The sequence below is a fragment of the Vipera berus genome, assembly GCF_964194415.1.
Source record: "Vipera berus genome assembly, chromosome: 4".
Lineage (NCBI taxonomy): Eukaryota > Metazoa > Chordata > Lepidosauria > Squamata > Viperidae > Vipera > Vipera berus.
Window position 1 is genome coordinate 85,921,101 of NC_138206.1, and position 20,054 is coordinate 85,941,154.

General features: G+C 39.9%; 1 protein-coding gene across 4 annotated transcripts in view; it reads left to right on the forward strand.

The window, feature by feature from the left end:
- The first annotated feature begins 14,269 nt into the window (after positions 1-14,269).
- The window catches only part of TMEM131 (transmembrane protein 131), a 159,992-nt gene continuing 154,207 nt past the window's right edge, over positions 14,270-20,054 (forward strand). For 2 of the 4 annotated variants that reach the window (XM_081326462.1, XM_081326464.1), the window contains exon 1: positions 14,282-14,596. In XM_081326462.1, the coding sequence (XP_081182588.1) occupies positions 14,395-14,596 (202 nt within the window). In that variant the 5' untranslated portion in view covers positions 14,282-14,394. Of the gene's footprint in view, positions 14,597-20,054 lie in introns of all 4 variants that reach the window. The other 2 variants (XM_081326465.1, XM_081326463.1) reach the window with 2 other exon arrangements.

Genomic DNA, 20,054 nt, shown 5'->3' on the forward strand with positions numbered 1-20,054 from the left:
TGCCAAACATTCAAGAACTAGGGCTACTTCACAGCTTTGAAGGAGTGGATCCAGCACATATTTACTTATTTATAATAGCTTGCACAAATTCAATATGCATATTTAATACATTTCAATATAAATTTTGAATAGAAAAAAGGTAATTATTTTGGTGCTCTATACAAGTTCAGTTAAGATAAATAAAATACTAATCTATTTATCTGGATTACTATCATTAGATATAAATATAGGGGAAATAGTATTGAAATCTGCAGTGCAAGAAAAATAGTGTTGAAATTGCTTACCTGCTTTAGTTTACTCAACAAGTTACAACAAATCATTATTACTGTAGTGTGTAAATTCAGCTAATTCTGATGCCCAAATGCCTGAACACTAACAGTTGCATACAATTGTTTTTGTATTCTATCTTCTCCATAATTGCCTTTCTACAAAAAAAAGAAGCATATTTCACAGCTAAAAGCAGGACTTGCTCTTATGATATCATCCACAAATGCTATGCCCCAGGTAGGAAAAGCATATCTGTAATAATTATCATTACACCAAATTCATCCAATTACTTTAGGAATAGTTAGCATTCTTTCCAGGGTTCTCATTCCATCCAGGACAATCTGTTGTGGTTATTCACAATGACTGAACTTCTATAATTATGGAAAATTATATGATATTATAGTTGACAGTTAAGGGGATCAGACTCAACAAACTATATAATCATTTCACCAAAGAATGGCTGTGCAGTGCTCCTTTTCAATTTGAAAATTGGAATATCATGTTGAACCAGGAAGGCCATACAGCATTATCTTAGTCATTTGTAAACATTTTTTCCATCATATATCCTTTTATTTGCTTGTCACAAGAAGATGACATCATATAGATTATGTTGTATCTAACTGTATGCTATGCATTACATAATTACTTCTGGAACTAAAGAAGCATTTACCCAAACACGTGCTCAAACTAATGTCTCAGGGTCAGATGTTGAAACTCCGGATCTATAGCACCTTCCTGCATGAGTGGTAAATGAATCACTCTTGGAACAAACAGTGATGTTGGAAATGCACCTCATTGCTAATAGGCAAGTACCATTGGAAGAATAAATGGGAATTACAGAAGAGTTACTAGATAACTCATAAAATGTTATGCTTTTTAATAATTTACAAGGTATTACTGGACTCTCTGATTTTTTGCCATCATAGACTAATACGATTGTCCTTCTACGATACATATAGAGAGGCATGTATCTAGCGGAAGGGAGGAGAACAGAAATGAGAATTAAGGTTCAAATGCTTATTTTTATAATTTTGTATACCAAGATATATTCAAATTAAGTGATGAATTATTTTATAATTACCATTCCAACCTTAGTAGTTCTTGCAATAGTAGTTCTTATTTGTACAATACCACCAGAAGATGGTAGAGGACAGGAAGGCCTGGAGGAACATTGTCCATAGGGTCGCAATGGGTCGGACACGACTTCGCAACTAACAACAACACCAATATATATGGTCTTTAAAGAAGATTCGCTTTCCCAGGTTTAGGCTTGGTTTACCAGGAATGCTGATAACAACTGAGAGTTTATATCTTGTTTATTGAGTATAATCACAATATCAAAAATATTTTCTGATCCTCTTTTATTGAGATTTTGGACTTACTGAGTCTTTTTAATCCCAAATGGCTGCAATTTGGACATCTTTAATCCAGAAGTTCTCTTTTAATATAAGTGGTATCCCATAGCTTCTAATTAAAATATGGGTTCCTAATTTTTTTGCCATCCATCCCCCCCTTTAATATAATCTTAATGTACATGCTTCCCTAAAAATCCAAACATCAAAATGAACACAAAATGAACACAAACATCAAAATGAACAACTACATTCATTCAATCTTTATTACGGTTACAGACCAGATCAAAAAATTAAACATTAAAAATAAAATAAAACTGAATAGAACCAAACAGAAAAAAGCATAATGAGAACATCAGTGTGTCCCTAATTTTACAGACAGTGTAACAAAACTTAACTACATTCAGAGAAACTGGATCATACTCATCTGACAAAAGTAGTTGTACATAAAAAAGATCAGAGTTTCAGGATATTTAATCAGGTAAGATGTTAAACAGATCCAGATTATGACCAATTCGGATGCAAATGACACAGTAAATCTGAAATTTCAGTTTAAAAACTCACACATGGATAACAGGTAAAATTCCTAAATGAGAGTTCTTACCAGTGGTGGGATTCAAATATGTGAACAACCAGTTCTCTGTGTGCATGCCGCTTCTGGAAGTCCATTCTGGGCCTGGACAACAAAAAATTAGGTAACGGTTCTGCCGAACTGGTGTGAACTGGCTGAATCCCACCACTGGTTCTTACTGTATGAATATAGCAGCAAGGAGTAAGAGAGGCAAATGAAAAACTACCTGGGAGTAAATAGCATGTATTTAGATTTTTGTGTTTAAAAAAATTAATACTGCAATGCCATGTACTGTATATGTTCTTTACTTCTTATTATAGATGTACAATAGGATAATCTATGGTACCTAAGGAAGGGGTTTTTTTATATTTCAGATACCATCCTGCTTCCACTTCATATTCTGTCTCGTTTCTTCTGTTCTTTCTACTTAGTACATTGTCAAGAGCAAATCATTCTTGACTAAAATGTGAATTGTCACTTGCAGAGATGAAGGAATGACAACAATGATGCTGCTGATGATGGTCATCACCATCATCCTGACAGTCATCATGTCATTTTTCTACCCAGATTGTCCACTCTTCCCTTAGAGGCTTGATGTACAGTCAAAACCAGAGAGTGAATTTTGAAGGTGTGAAGAGTTTATGCTCTGTGATTAGAGTATTTGAAAGATAAAAAATGAGACTATACCATCCTTCAGAATGTGGAACATCTTTGGATTAGTAAACATTAATCACAAATCATTTGAACATTCACTCCTGATTTCAGTACACATAAAATCACAATAATGTTGCAATTGTTATTTATTTCAAAGTGTCATTGTATGTCATATTATACAGCAATCTGTAAAATATGCCAAAGAAACTACACTCTCTAACTAATGGGGCTAAATAAATAAAATAGTTTTATCTATAGATTAAAGTTGCCACATTCTTCCTTCTTTTAAAAGGTGGCCTGCATTCCTGAATATTACTGATATACATGTTCAGATAATACATTAAACTATAATGTAGTTTGTTCAGTTTGGCTTAGCATAAATTTTGTCATTGAGGTTTGAAAATCATAGTTTAGTTTCCCATCCTGTATAAACACCCTTTTATGACATATTCAACAAACCACACCTAAGTGAAGGGTTTAATAGTTTGGCACAATGTGTGAAATCTTTTTCTGGGTGAGTGCTATCATTCACTGAGTTATTTAGAAAAAAAAGCATTATACCCCCTGTCTTAGTTGTTCTGACAAGCTTAATGTGTTAATATGGTCATATTATCATATATGCTGGTCAGAGTCACTTCTTGAGATGGGGGGCTGTAGAAATAAAATAAACAAAATTATATCTCCTGTTGAATAAAACTACCTTGCTAGTGGTAGAATAACTGTTCAGTGTGCATAAAGTATAGGACAGCTCTCCCCCATAAACCATCTTAAGCCCTTGAAAGAAAGGTGATACACTAATGTAAAGATGACAATGATGGTGATGGTGATGGTGATGGTGATGATGATGACAGCAGTCTTTGGCATCTCCAAAGCTGCCTGAAGCTATGGAGATTCCAGATGCAGAGTACTCAGCTATATGGACCAATGGTCAGACAAAACAATCTGCAGCAAAATTCTGTTCTAACACAAATGTGCACATAAAAGGTTTAATGGGATCAATGCTTGACCTCAGAGCAGACTGAGTTCATAATAATTTTATTTGAATGCATTATAGTTGAATAGGGCTGGGCTGAGGGTGAGCTAAAGTTCAGGATCCTCCATCCTGGTGGCCCTTAGAATTGGTTTCACATGGATATGGGGCTATAGCATAGTCCTGTAGTTGGAAAGGTTTTCAAAATAAAATAGTTTGTCAATTTCATTTGTTGGCTCTAATGTACCAGAAATGTAGAAACCAGCTACTGAAAGCATGAGAAATGGAGGTAATAGCTGGGAAAATATTATTTCTGTGTTTTCTAATGGAAGTAATACCAATAAAGAAGAATATCTGTAGCTCAGGGTTGAAATGAGGGATCCTTGGTGCTCTCCAAGTTTGGTTGTTTTCTTATAGATAGTCCATTATACAAACTAGGTAACATCATCAGTGCTAGATGTTGTTATCTAATTTGGGTAATAAAATGTCTGCAAGAAAACAACCAAGCTCAGAGAGCACCAAGGACCCCTCAATGAAAGTAATACACATGGTAACCTATGGGGGGGGAATATAAGATAATTAACTTTGGAGGGGGGAAGTAAAATCATTATTAAGTTGCAATCATTTTACCTGCATTTTATTTGTTCCAATGTGTATGGGGAAAAATAGCTGAGTTCTTGGAAAGGCTCCAATCAATATGAATCTGATACCCTCTGGGATATGGTTTCTTCCAAATGTGGAGTCATGCTAGACAGGCATTTTGAGAAGTGAAGTCCAATGTATCTGGAGGACTGATTGGGAAAACCTGATGTAGATACAGCAATAGGAAGTTTCAAATGTTCATCTTCCAGCTACTGTAGCTACAGTAGTTTGATTTAATGGGAGCACTGAATGGTAAAGAAGGACAGTGTTTCTGTACTTACATAGTTGTAATAGAAATATATCAATTCAGTTGTAAAGTTTAATAGATTCACAGACAAGGAGATAAAAACCTACAATAGAACTGGAGATGGCATTTAGGCCATCTAATACAATCCCTGCTCAATGCAGGAATCCAGATTACAGCATTGTAGAGAGATGGCTGTCAGCTTGATTACATCTAGTGAAGAGGAGTTTATCAGCTTCCAGTCAGACTGTTAGGAAATGTTTCTCTATAAAAGCATGTAAAAGTCAGCTTTCCTTGACAATGAATTGCACTGAAGAAGGGGCATTTATTTTGGAATTAACTTGCTTTAGGATTGCACTGTATTAGTTGCATAGATTAGAAGAATGTCAAGGTATGTGACCTGTCATTCCTCCTTTACAAGTAGCATGAGGCAACTACAAAGAATTACTACTTTTGCATAATAATTTACACTTTTAAGCTTTGTTTCTTCTCCACACTTTTAGTCTAACTTAAACCCTAAACCCTGTATTTTAGATTACTTTTCCTATCTGTGTGAGGTTTGTTTGGTTAATTTTGTTTTGTGACAACCTGCATATTCCAGTACTGGGGGGGAAAAGTATTAAAATCCATTTATAATTATTTTAATTCTATCATTTATAAACGGTTGAGATAACTGTACAGATGTTTCTTAAAAAATGGTGTACACTTTGTTGTTTGTTTGGTTCACAAGTGTCAACAGTTTTATTTAAATATGTAAATTACATGGTAATCTGTCTGGTGACTACCAACTGTCTTTATTCCACAACATGTGCTTTGGAGCATGACTAAATATGGATCGTTGTTGTCAAATGAATCACTTTATTGATTATTCCCTGACAAACTGTTCACATTTAGATTATGTCAAAGATTCCCAATCAAGAACAATTGTGTGAAATTTCTTACAGTTTAAAATCATATGCACTTCAGTATTATTTGCATTTCTACAGTATGTGTTTTGTTTATTAATTAAATTTACATTCAAGCTTCAAAAAGGCTCCACTTTCCAAATTAATTACATTATATGGGATGGGAGAAACTGTGCAGTTTACATCAACATTATACAAGTGTCAATAAATTGTCCTGTCTTCTTATGATGGTGTTGTTATGTATTTGCAAATTATCTTTTATTTTTTGGATTTTTTTTCATTTTGAAAAGAAATTTCAAAAAAGAAAGAGAAGAAAGAATTGACATTGACAATGAGAAGAACCAGTGCTTTACCATACAGCAATCTTTCCTTCTTAATTCCTCAAAGAATTTCTCCATTTGCCTTTACCCATGTAATTATTGCTGTTTATATTTGTATACAAAACTTGTGTGAGTTTTTTTCTAACCAATGTTAGCAATTTTGGAAGCATGATGAGTTTTCAGTCTTTTGTGTTTAAAAAAGATGTACAATTTTTGCAGTCTCTTATTTTGGGAAAGAGAATTGTTCTCTTTTAACACAAGGCCATTAAACAATATCTACCTCAGCATCTTGTCTGATGAAATAAGAATAAGGGATTTGTTTTAAAAAGCATGAGACCTAAACTATCTAGGTAAGAATGCCACTCACATTGATATAGAGAATTAACATAACTTCAACATGCAAACTGTTCTCAAGCAACAGAATCAACTATGGCTTTGATCAACAAGTTTAAACCTGTTTGTCTGATAAACAGTCAACTCACTGCATACCACATACTGTAATACTAGTCATGTGTAAAACAAAGATCTACTTTTTCATGTTGAGGACAGAATCACCCAGTCCAGAGGGTCACAGGAAATGGAACAGAAAGAAGTAAAAATAAGCTGGACATATACAAGGGCTTATTATGCAAGAAGACATGATGGTAGGAAAGAGCAAATAAAGAAAAATCAAACAAAAAGGAGCTTCTCCCCCCAAAATCCCAATGTACAGCATGAGCATTTTATTGTAGGAAGTTTATGAACATTCTGTAACACCACTGGGCTTCTACCAATTGTTATAAGAGATTCCATGACACAATCTCTGTGAGCTTGACAAAACAGAACGGCATATTCTCAACTCTAATTTTCTGAGATTTATTCTTCATGGTACACAGAGTGCTAGAGTTAATGTTAGAAGGCTGAAAATTCATATACGTTTTCAGATTTTTTTCATATTCCAATAAAATGTTTAAATGTTGTGAAATACAATGGCATGGCGCTTAAAGAGCAGAGCAGTGCACTTGTTCCTGAAGAAGTTATCTCTTCCAATCTTCCATTTTGGGGGAGGATTTAGGAGAAGACGGCATAATGACAGTTGCAGACTCTCCTAGATTAAGCAGTTTATCTGGATTCCTTTTACTCAAAATTAATATCTGAAGATGGGATGAAAACCATGTTGGACTGTCAGGACCTGAATGGAGACAATAAAACCCACCAGGATCAACTAGACCTCTTTGTGGCATTTGATGCTTTTGACAATGGTATCCCCCTGGACCACTTGTGAGGGTTAGGAGTGGATGTCACTGATTCATTGTTGCTTCATTTCTTCCTGATTGGCTGCTCCAATTAATAGTTACGGGGCAGAAGCAGTCAAAGTATGTATGGCATGTTCCCTGTAATATCTTACACCTACATGAAATTGTTGGGAAGTTTAGATCCATCCTGGGCTGAGCTAGAGTTGGAATAGAGGATTTTATTCCATGTCTGGAGGCTGTGACAGATTGCATTGGGGGGGGAGGAGAGTTAAAATTGAATCCTGGCCAAACAGATGTTTATTTAGGCATAATCTGGCTTCATTGCAACAACCTCTATATTGGATGTGGATGAAGTAATCATCCCCAAAAGAAACAAGCTTGAGAGTCCTCCTGGATCCACAGCTTTTGCTTAATAAGCAAGTAGAGGCCATAGTTAGGAAGGCCTTTGCCAAACCTCAGCTGATGTGTCAGTTGCTGCCCTTTTTGGAGTGGGAAGCCCAAGCAAAGTGATTCATATTCATATTATGTCAACGTTAAGATACTTTACAGGATTCCAAATTATGTAACTTATTTAAAAGATTAAGGGAATGCAGTAAATGTAATATATCTTAATTTCAGCAAGGCATTTGACAAATACCCCATTGTACTATGATTATCAAAGGTTGAATTGAAGGAATACCAATTAAGTGAATCTTATGATAGCTCAAAAATCACACTTGATGAGTGGTTCCTTATCAAAACTAGTAAATGTATCAAGTGACTTGCTAAAAGTTCAGTCCTTGGGTCTTCATTCTTCAATATTTCTATAAATGACCATGAAGAAAGGAGGCAAGAATGATTATCCATTTTCAGATGATGCATCTGAAAGTAACTAATATCCTAGAATATAAAAAGAACATTCAAAATCATATTGACAGGATAAAGAAATGGGCTGAAAAAACAGAATGAAATTTAACAGAAACAAGCATAAGGTTCTTTGGTTTCTAAACAAAAATCATAAACAAAGGCATAGGGAATATTACCCTTTGTACTGGTACTTGCGATAAAAATCTTAGAAAATGATGCATGATAATAAGTATCATCATCATCATCATATGACTGTGATCTGGCTGAAAAAGGGTTAAATGTAATTTTAGACCTCATTAATAGAAAAATAGTTTCCAAATCATAGCAAGTTGTTTTTCCTTTAGTCAGACCATGCCTTGAGTACTGTGTTTGATTATGGGCAACATTCTTTAAGAAAGGTTTAGACAAACTGGAACCAATTTGAAGAAGTGCAGATGGGATGATCTGGGAAAAAATTCAGGGAACAAGCAACTACGAGGAAACATTAAAAGAGTTGATAGAGGAACCTGGTTCCTTTGTTTAAAAAGCTGAAAGAATGTCACACATTAAGGATGGAATGCATTCCTATATTCACTATAGTTGTCTATTAGAAAGTATCACTACTGGTCTGGTTTCATAAAGAACACTGAGAAAGAAACATAAGGGCTTTGAAAACAGAGCACACCTATTTTGCAGAATGAGTAGATACCAATCACCTATGCAGCATGCCAAAGATGATATAAGTACGCATCATGGTAATAAAAGACATGTTGTCTTTTCTGTTTCTCCAAAGAGCTGCTCTGGCTCCATCTTCTTAATCTCACTGCCAATCTCTTCACAGAGATTGCCAATCTCTTCACAGATAGAATGCTGCAACCATCTGCATGGTTCCATCTGCATGTCTGTTGGCTTCTTGTCATTTGATGAAACATCCTGCTGTAATGTAGCCATGGTACTAAAATAAAACCCTGCTTTATTTTCCCGAACCACTTGCTAGAAAAATACAATCTAAAAGCTCATATTTTCTTCTGTTTTGACTAGCTCTGTTTAAAGTATTGCCCAATTGTGGACTTTCTTTCACCATAGATCAATTTGGGCAAGATAACTTTTTAGGTGCAATGCACTGAAAAGTTCCACATCAGCATTATAAAGCATGCAATAGTACATGCCCTTCCCTTAGACATTTTGCTCAGAGCAGTTTGGGCTTAGTCATATGCAGGGTTTGGTCCCATTAGGAGATCTCAATCTGTATTTATGTTGTTCTCCCATAGCCCTCTCCAACAGACTGTTGTTATAATAGCTGTATAATGATTCAGTTGAAGCTCAGCTGAAGAACTATCAGAAGTGAACTGTTCATGATTTCTATTAAAAATTGGTTTCTAATATGCCCAAGACATATTTAAAAATTATAGTTAAAATGTCAGATAAAAGTGACTTATGACCATTTTTAACCATTGCAGCATCCTCACAGTCACATGATCAGAATTTGCACACTTGGCAACCAGTTCATAGTTATGACAGTTGCAGTATTCCAGGGTCATGTAATCACCTTTTGTGACCTTCTCACAAAGCAAAGTCAACAGGGAAGCCAAATTCACTTAACAACCATGTTAATAACTGTGATTCACCTAATAATCTTGGCAAGAAAGGTCGTAAAATGGGGTAAAACTCATTTAACAACTGTCTCACTTAGCAACACAAATTTTGGGCTGAATTACTGTGGTAAGTCAAGGACTATCTGTATTTCTGCTACAGATGCAGTCTGAAGGAAAATCTCATTTCTGAAGCTGATAGATCTTTGTAAGAAAATGGAGATTTGAATGCAGAAAAAGCTGCAATCAATACAATATTTTCCTGCATATACTTGTGCCAGGCAGAGAATGATGGAACACACATGTACTGTGATGGTAACTGGTTCCTCTTTTGGGAGAAAGCTTTAGTCTCTTTTCAGGTCTTTCAGCCACTTTGCACTGATGTTATGTATTCTCTTTCTCCCATGTGTTCGTCCCAGTACTGCTCAGTTTCTGCTGTTGGTGGCTCTGTTGTTACTGTCTTATTGTGCGGCAGTTGGAGTATATTTTGGATGGTTTTTTTTGGAGGACAGGGCAATTATCTTCTTGGCCTCTGCTTCTGTAGGGTATCTTCTTAGTCTGGTAGCCAGTTCTGTGAGCCTTTGTTTAGCAGTCTAGGGCTTCAGATGAAGTCAGGCCTTTATATTTTTTCAGTAGCAATAGCACTTAAGACTTATATACCCCTTCATAGTGCTTTACAGCCCTCTCTAGGTGGTTTACAGAATCAGTATATTACACCTGACAATCTGGGTCCTCATTTTATCGACCTCGGAAGGATGGAAGGCTGAGTCAACCTTTTGTTGGTCAGGATTGAACTGGCTGAGACAGTCAGCCTGCAATAATGCATTCTAACCACTGCACCACCATGGGTCTTCAATAGTAAAGATTATCTTTAATCTTCACACCATTATGTAATTCCACCAGCTGACCAATCTCTCTTTGTTTCCTTGATCATAGCCTCTAATCTCATTTTCCAGAAGTGTGTGGGGTACATACTGATATACTACTGTTCTTCTTGATCATGTAGCCAAGCATTTCCAGGACTACAGCAGCTGTAGCGTATATATTCATTGGTTTGAGTTATAGGGGCTGTCTTGAGGAGATGGCTGACACATTCCACCCTCAGGTGCTGGCTACACATCCAATCATTTTTCTGGGTCTTCTTGAGTCCAGGATGTAATGTGTAATTGGTGTACCTCAAGTTGTGAGAGTACCCTCCTGTTCACTATGTTGAAGTGATGGGTAACTAACTGTTTCTCAATTAGTGTGAATGTAGGTCTTCTGTCCATCTGTAGTTCCCTCATAAGTTTCATATATCCCCTTTCACTAGGTCTACTGTTGTAGTAGCATTCCATCAATTCCAGCGTCTCTCATCTCGTTCATGTATGATTTGTTCTCGTAGCTTACTTATCATCAGATTGTTGTGATTACCCAGCATCTGATGTGGACCTTGTTAATGGTAAGTATCAGCCACAATTTGAACTTTGGTCTCCCATGACAAAGGCACATTCTTACACCATGCTATCCAGCTAGTCACTAAACAAAGAAACATACAAACAGAGCATGAAAATATAACAATAGTAATAATAAAAGCATAAGTGGCTTGGGTGCAATCCCAAAACATCTGGATCTGAACACCATTGACTGACAAAATCACCATCAGTCAATAGCAAAAGGCAGCTTTATTTGGAACAGCTTACATTCTGCAATAATACATTTTACATCCTGTGATGATACCTTTAGCACCATGAAATAAAAGCATCTGCCTATTCCAGATCCTTGGGAAGGACTCAATAGGTGGATAAAAATGCCAAATACAATCTAAACATCTGGCTGACTTTGTGACAGCTATAATATAAAGCAAAGATACTTAACTGCAGTAACAGGTTGCTGCATGACTAGTCATCCGAATAAGCATATTTTGTATGTTTGTCCCAAAGCTACTTTTCTGTTTAAAAGTATTTTTATGAGAGAAGTGCAAGTCATTCCAGTAGTCCAGATACAGCTGCCTTGTCCATTATCTTTTTAAAGAAAGGTGGAAGAATTTTTAAAAAGCAAGAACTGTACATGTTTTGTTCCACTTTCCTTTTCTTGTGCAAACTTTCTATTCCAGTCCTGGCCTCTTTACTTTGGGTCCACCTGTCTTTCCATTATGGACAATCCTATTTTTATAACTTTGTTGGTTTGTAAGAGAGAAAACATGAAAGGATTTCTGCATTTACAATGTATGCATTTTGATTACAGTACTATATTTAGTTAATGTTAAACAGGAAATAATAGAACTAATGGTGTCTTTTATCTGAATTCTCTACCTTTAATTGTTTCTTCTTTCATTAAGAATCTTTCCTGGCCTTTCAATGTTTTATTTTTAAACAGATAGTGTTATGACACAGGGTTGGCATGCAAGCAACACGTGCTAGGCAGAGGCTTGTCAGCCTTTATTCCACCACCATACACCAGAATCCAGCAATTCCCCGTCCGTTTCCAAAGTCTCTGTGCACAATTCACACCTACAGTCCAAGAGCAAGGCTCAAACACATGCACATGCACACATTCCATGCAACTTCCCAGCAATGGAAGTCCAAAGGAGCTGCAACGCTCCAGGGGCAAGTCAGGATCTCAACCTTGGCAAAGTTCACGATTGGGGACTTGGAACTTTGTGGCACGGAGATGTAATGTATTGGGATTTTACTTGAACTGCTTTCATGTGTCTTTGAATGCTGCTTAAGGTTGCTCAATTAGGGTGTCTGTGTAACGGTGGTTGACTAGCCAGACATGCAGTCTCCAGGATGATCATTGGATGATTTGGAGCGGGAATGGGTTCCTTTAAAGCTATTGGCCGCTGCCTAGTGGCCAACCATATAATTAGCTGCACAGAAGCCTCTGTTCTCAGTTCTGTTCTTGTTTGCCTAATAAACCAGTGTTCCTGCTTTCATCCTCTCATCTCACCTCATGTTTCCTAAGAACTCACGATACAACAGGAGAGTCCACCAGGAACGCAGCAAAAACCCAGAACAGAGCCGCGTTGCCGTTAGCCCACAGATGTCAAACAAAGAATCAAACACAAGTCCACAACAGCAAAAACTCTGGAGCAAAGTTCTTCTCGGAGCGGTGGCGAATGTTGCCATTAAGTATAATACGTGTTCCTGACAAAAGCCCCTTCTCATGGTGTCTCCTTAAATGCTACTCTCCAGGTGATCCTTGTGAGGGGTGGGGGGCCCTCCCAAGTAGTCAGGTCGCCCTGTGCTGTCTCTGCCTCCTCTCCATTCTCCGCACTCAGAGATCAGGAAGGGGAGGCATTTGCTCATCTCCAGAGCTCCGCTACTCCTCTGCTTGCCCTTTCCATCTCCTCCACCCTTCCTCGCTCATCCTGCACCCTCTCTTCCTACCTCCCTACTCTTCCAAAGCCCAAGGGACAACTGCCTTGTCCTTTTGTCCCAGGTTGTTCCTCATGAGCCACAGGGACTGCACTATCCCTGTCGGCCCTGGCTCCATCTCCTCCTCCTCGGACCCAGCCTCTGAAGGGGCCATGACAAATAGTTTGTTTTTTACAGTAAAATTATGTTAAGAAGTAACATGAAAGCCATGGTCTGAGTTTTATGTTTCACAAATAGCAGTTTGTTACATGTGGCTTAATTATCTTCCCATATCCCAATTTCTCTTCATGAATCTCTATTCAGGATGTAGGTTACATTTCTGCATACTGTACACCTCACCCCACTTGCATCCCACACAAAATACCTTGTTTGGCTTAGTGGTCATCTGAACTCAGCCATTATGGATTTTAGGGGTTTTAAAAGAGTTTAACGTTTATGCCTTAAGTTGTGGAAATCCCTTTACTCATGTGTCTTACAATTTACTTTGAAACAAAGTCACCAAAGCTAATTCCAATGAACTCCTTGTACTTAATTTTCCAAATACAGCCGCCTTTCCAACTAGTCTATTACTCAGAATGGGGACAATGGCAGTTGTAGTCCATTCCAATGCAAGGGCAACGAGGGAGGTGCTGTACAATTCTGTGTGTGCCTTTTCTTTTGAGGCGACTGATACCTGGTTCCTCCGTGCAGAAAAGGCATCAGTGCGAGAGGCGGGACTTTAGAGAAAGTTCAGGCATTAGCCCAAATGCACAAGGACTTAAAAGTGAGCATCGGATGATAAATAAAGCGACTATGCCTGGCACGGTGGATAGGATGGACGAACCGAATCAAACTTATTACAGAACTATTGTAATGATTGCTGGTTGACTCCATGGCGTATGACACCAAAACTCCCATTTTAAAATGCTTGCAAATATCGCGCATATTATGAGAACTCGAAAGGAATGCTACAAACAGATGCTTTTAGAAAGCTTAATCAACTGGAAAAGGTCGCTTTAAAGGGAAAATTAATGCTCTTACGAAACATGACGTAACTTTACTTCCGGAGCACGTCTTTTTTTAAAAAATAGTTTCTATCTGCCCTTTCTAAAGATGATGGAATGGCCTCAGCCCGTTTTGGCCTCCGGAGCTCTTTGTAAAATACCGTATGGGTTAGTACCTTGCCCTTATCCAAGATGGCAACTCTTCCATTCCCGTTTTTTTGGTCCGTCATGGAGAGGCGGAGCCGAGCTCGAAGCACGGCCTCCTGCTTATTGATGCGCGCGGATCCGAGGGTGTGTGTCCGTGAGTCATGTGCGCGCGCCGAGGGCTCGCGCCCCGGCAGCGGCTGCCTCTGGCACGCGCCGAACGACAGTGGGTGGAGTGAGCGAGCGATCGAGAAGAACCGCCTCGCGCACTCTACGGGCCAAAGAGGGGCCCGCAGACAGACGCGGAATTCTCAGGCGCTGAGGCGGCAAGAGCATGATGGCGGCGGCGGCGGCGGCGGCAACAACGAAGGCAGCAACAGGGCTGAAATGGGAAACTACTCCGCGCTCCACCGGGTCTTCCTCTCTTCCCGTAGTGACCGAGAGCCTAGCGGCGACGACGGCAGTCCCCTGGCTAGGAGTAGCGCTGCGGTTATTGGTCGCGCTGCTTCTCAACGCGGCCCGGGCCGACAAAGAAGGTGAGAAAGAAGCTGGCGATGGATACCTACCGGGGCGTTTAACCGAAGCATCGTCCCTTAGCTGGAGTGGCCGAGGGGGAGCCTGAGGGAAGAGAAGAGGGCGATGCCTTCACAGTCCCTCCTTCTTCCCCAGATGGTTCCTTTTTATTGCCTGGCCGCCCCTCTGTTGGATGGTCCTGTGCAGTTGTATCTGCGGGTCCTCCCTAATGATTTCCGTAGCATCGCGTCAACATTGTTAGCATGAGTACAATACTGTTTCTACGCCCCCTCCCCTTCCAAAGTTTCTGCGTCTTGGGTGCCGTTTCCTAAATCACTGCTTTTCACCTTTTTCGAAGGTCCCTTACGATTTCTTCTCGGAAATTTTACTTCATTTTTTTTTCTTCCTTGGTGCTGAAGTTCACTCTCGTCCCCTCCCAACCGGGCTGCCAACTCACTGCCCGGCCCTGTTAGTTGCTCCACCCGGCTTGGGACCTGCCTCCCCTGGGCTTGACTTACCCCACTTTGTAGCCGGGCCGTAATAGCTGAAGCTGTGCCTTAGCCTCTCTTAAAGCTGAAACAGTTACTGCACCATTTACAGACAACGTTAGACTTGGCTTGCTTGTTTAAAATTACTCTACTCTAAATTATTTCTTCAGGCCACCCTGAACTCCTTTCTTTACCTTACTGGATAGCTCTCCTTCCTGTCCCCCAATCGAGATATGATTGTGAAAGTATAACTATTTTAATACAATTTTTGCTGCTTGGTTTATGGTGGGTGAGAGTGATGCCTGGTTATTGTATTGAAGCATGTATTCAGGTTGTGAAGAAATTTCTAGAGGGTATAGAAAGAGTCTTATCATATACACTTGGTCTTGGCTTTAGTAGTTGATAGCAATCCAAGAGGAACATGAAATGAAATGAAATGTCCCCTCAAGCTTCAATTTGGTTTTCCATAAGTGCATATTAACATGTTTGGACATTTGTAAGTTGGAACTTTTAATTTGTTTTAATTCTTATGTTTTTCAGCTGCTTATTTATAAAATATAAATTATTATTAGTTTAAGGCTTTATCACAGCTCAGGAAGAGTTTTGGCCCTGTTATCAGTGGGTTGTTTGTCAGCTGATTTTTACAGCAACGGAGAAGTGGCTTTAAGCCAGGAGTTTTAGCCACAGAAAGTAAATCATAGCAGGTATTCTTGGAGAAGGAGCATGTCAAACAAATGCTATATGTGAGCCATTTTTCTAATAAGTGCCTATTTGATAATGTTTAACTGCATTATGAATATAAATCAAGATAAAATATTTAAAAATCTACTTGAGTAGTAGTCTATATTTCAAAATTTTAAGTTTGTCAGGGAAACTGATTAAGGAACTAGAACCTGTATTGACTACTGATTAAAAATTGTTCAAAAAATACAATATGTAGATTGTATTACTTTCTCATTCTATAGCTGATATTTCAGAATGGTTCTTGTTTTGTGAATGGCTTGTAGAGATTCTGTTTGAATAAGTTGCTGCTTCATCCTGTCTTAATAATGTGCCCTCATGTGTTGCCTGGAACTTGCAAAGTCAGCAGTTAGCTCATTGGTAGATTTCCTCCCTTCTGCCTTCTGATTTATTTATTTATGTAAAGCGTTTATATTAGTACCCAATTCAAATATGAAATTTTGGGAGGTATTCAAATAGATAAACAAAAATATCAAATATCAAATAATATATAAAATCAGATATAAACAATTGGCAGCCAGGAACTCAGATTTATTGCCTTTTTTATAGAAGCTCTAATCATTCTTACCCAAATGCTCAAGGAAAGACCAGGTTTTCATTGCCTTTGTAAAGGCCTAAAGAACTGGGACCTATCATATGGTTGAGTGGGAATAACTTTAGAGCGGGGCGTCAAACTGCTGGCCCATGGGCCAGATGCGTCATGGCGAATCCGCGCCGATCCCACTGCTGGCAATGGGGAAAAAGTCACAACAAAAAGTTGTGACACGTCACATGATGTTGCAAGTTTGACACCCCTGCTCTAGAGGGCAGGCACTGCCCTGGGAATGATATGCCCCTTAGATCTCATCAGATGACATTGTTTCAAGAGAGTGCCTACCATATGGAGCATTTCGAATGGGAGAAAGTGGTGCTGCAAATAATCAGGGCCTGGCCACATAGAGTCTTAGAATGGGTGATAACCAGCTTCTTAAATCCCACCCAGAAGCCTATAGGAAGATTATATTTTTAATTAATTGTAGCTTCTGGATAGTTTATTGGGCAATCCTCTATAGAGCTTATTGTGGAGACAAATGAGATGACTAAGGTATGAGTGACTGCAGGTGGGGCTTCGGCGTGTTGGTGGACAAGATGAAAATGTCTCTTTTAGTTTATAGTAGTTTCCAGGCATACTATTTGAAATAGATACTTTATTGTATAGAAAACTGGCTTTTTGTTCAGAAGTCTTGACATGGTACTTGATATTTCATAGCTGCTGAAAACAAATATTTCTACTTTTGCATATCCATTTGAATAGGTCTATGCTTCCAGTATCTTCTGATACTAAGCAAACTTTTTATTTAGAGCATCTTGGATTCTCTATGTCTGCATTCTTCAATGAATTTTATACGGCATTTCCATCAGTTGGCTTATTTCTTTTAAAGGGATACAGAAGATATTCTTATGCTGATTCTCTTTTTCAGGCTATCTGACCTTAACTGGATTGTTTGCTTATCAGAAACTATTTTGGCCTTGTGACTTAGCAATTTGTTACTTTTAACTTTGAGTTGTAATGTCTGCTATTGTTGATAACTGTATAGGCAGTTAGTCAATTACCTGCACAGTGATTTAGAATTTTAAATCAAAATTTAAATACAAGTTTTAGGAAAAAGGGAAAATACTTATTTAGTCATATATATATATCTTGAAATCTCTTAATATAAAGGTTTCCCTGTCCAGTCACATCTGACTCTAAGGTTCAGTGCTCATCTCAGTTTCTTGGCCAAGGGAGCCAGCATTGTCCAAAGACATTTTCCGTGGTTATGTGGCCAGCATGGCTATATGTCAAAAGCGCACAGAACACTGTTATCAAAATGGTACCTATTAATCTATACACATTTGTATGCTTTCGAACTGCTAGGTAGACAGGAGCTGGGGCAGGAATGGGAGCTCATCCCATTGTGTGATGCTCGGGTCTTGAATCTGGGCTGTCAGTATCAAACCTGACTCAACCTGTACCTGCTTTCGCTGATAGCTTTGCCAAACAGTGATGGAGGAGAGTGGTGAATTCCTAAGGATGAAGGGAGGCTATAGAATGCAAGTGAACCATCTGTTGCCGGAGAGGTTTTATCTAAAAAGACCAAGTGATGAAGAATGTTTTGACTGAAACAGACAGCTTTTCATAAAGCAAAAGAACTGAACTCAGTGGGTGAACTATGAAGTGTGAGTGGCCCGGAGGGGAAAAGGGAGTTACTTATGTGGGTTTTTGTGGGAAAACTCCCAGAATTGACTTTGCTTCTACCGTGCCTAGATGGATTTTTCAATGACCTGATATGTTGGCAACAGGCAAAGAATCAGAGGAGAGGAAGAAGCTGGATGAGCCCTTAGCTCAAGAAGCCCCAGTGGTACTGCAGACCGGGGCAGGGGTGCAGCCAGCTGGTGCACATCGTAAACTGAGGGCTGAAAAGCCAGAGCCACAGTCAGTGAGCTTAAGGGAATAACTGCATGATGCCCTGTACTAGGGAATGCAGGGTGGCAAATTGGGAAAGACAGCAGAGGCCGAGGACCTCCTAATCCCCGAGGGAGGAAATGGAAGGTGAGGAGGTCAATTGAGTGGAAGCTCCCCAGTGCTGCCCACAGCCCATCAATGGAGCAGCTGAGACAGAAGTTCAGGGCCTAAAGATCAAGGGAGTGACATCACCAGGAGCTAAGGCAACCTTGGCCAGGACAGAGGCAATCAAGTTGCTAACTACCTCGTCCCCTCCTGTAGCCGGTGGTGCCAGCACCTGTTGGGACAATTGGATCCCCTTTTCAGGGAGCAGCGGCAAAGAATTTTGCCATCCTTCCATGTGGCAGAGAGCAGCCCTGGTGGCTCAAATGGGGGTCGAGGCCTCTCTGCCCTCCTGGTGGCAACAGTGGTCCTACCATCCGGGTACATCATGGCAAGAGACAAGCAAACACCACCATCCCTCATGATTCGGTTCAGTGGGGACCCTGGGAAACTGGCTTACTTCTTAGCCCAGGTGTGGCACCATATGGAGCACTATGGGGGAATGTACCCAGATGATGCAGCCTGGGTCAATGCAGTGGCATCCAACACGGAGGATGGCGCATCTGGATGGCTTGTGTCCCTGCACGATGCTGGGGCTTGGGAGCTGGGCAACCTAGATGAATTTATACAGATCCTGTGAGGGCTGTTTGAGGATCCCATGGCCCAGTGTGCTGAATCCCGCATCTGCACCCTTAAGCAGAGAAAGTGGCCAGTGGCAGAGTACATTCAGGAGTTCCACAGTCTTGCCAACCACTTTCCTGACTGGCCTAACTGTACACTGGTCTCCTACTTCCAAGTGGAGTTAGATCAAGAGCTATAACAGAACTGCACGCCCCAAGGGGTGCCGCGGAACTTGTAAGCATGATGGCAAAGTGGAGATCAACCTGATGGAGTTCCGGGAGTACATCCCACAGGAAAGTCAGCCCTGCAGAGTATCTGAAAGAGGCCCAGGCCCCAGGAGGGGGAAATAGGAGCGCACTGTCATCCAGAAGGGGCAAGCCTCGCCAAGCCCCAGGGACTTGCTCCACTGCAGAAAGGAGGGTCATCGAGCAGCCAAGTGCCTCGTACCATGACCAGCACTCTTCCTATGCCCACCAGCCAACTCAAGAAAAAGAGAAGTTGAAGTAGAGGACACATATAGGGCAGTGAGGAGGAGAGAACTCCAACCAACCCTCGAAAGGGTCTGGTCTTTTACAAGACTCATAGCAAGGGGGATGATGACTCAATGGTAAGTGGCACCATCATCCCCATGATGGCCCAGGTGGGGATTGTGGTGCCCTCCTCGGGGGCAAGAGGGGCCATCATGGCATTGCTGCACTCAGGTTGTACCTGTTGTGTGATTAGCACCAGGTGTTGGAGAAGCTGGGACTGAGGCTAAGAAAACTAAGGCAACCCATGGCATTTTCCCAACTAGACGGGTCAATAACAGGGTGAGCCAGCCACTTGTCTAATCCAGCCAATTTGGCTCAAAGTAGGGTCTCAAGTAGAGACTATTAGGTTTATTGTAATACCAAGGATGACTGAGCCCATGGTCCTAGGACTAGTGTGATGGATAAAGTGGAACCCTTCTGTAAGCTGGAGTAGAGAAAAGTGGTGGATGCAAAGGAGAGCTACTAATCAGCAAGAGCCGGGGAAAATGCAAGAAGCTACCCATGCTCCTGTGGCTACAAAAGTGAAAGTGGAAACTGCAAATACAGTAAGAGGAAAAGGGTTAGAGCTGCTAAT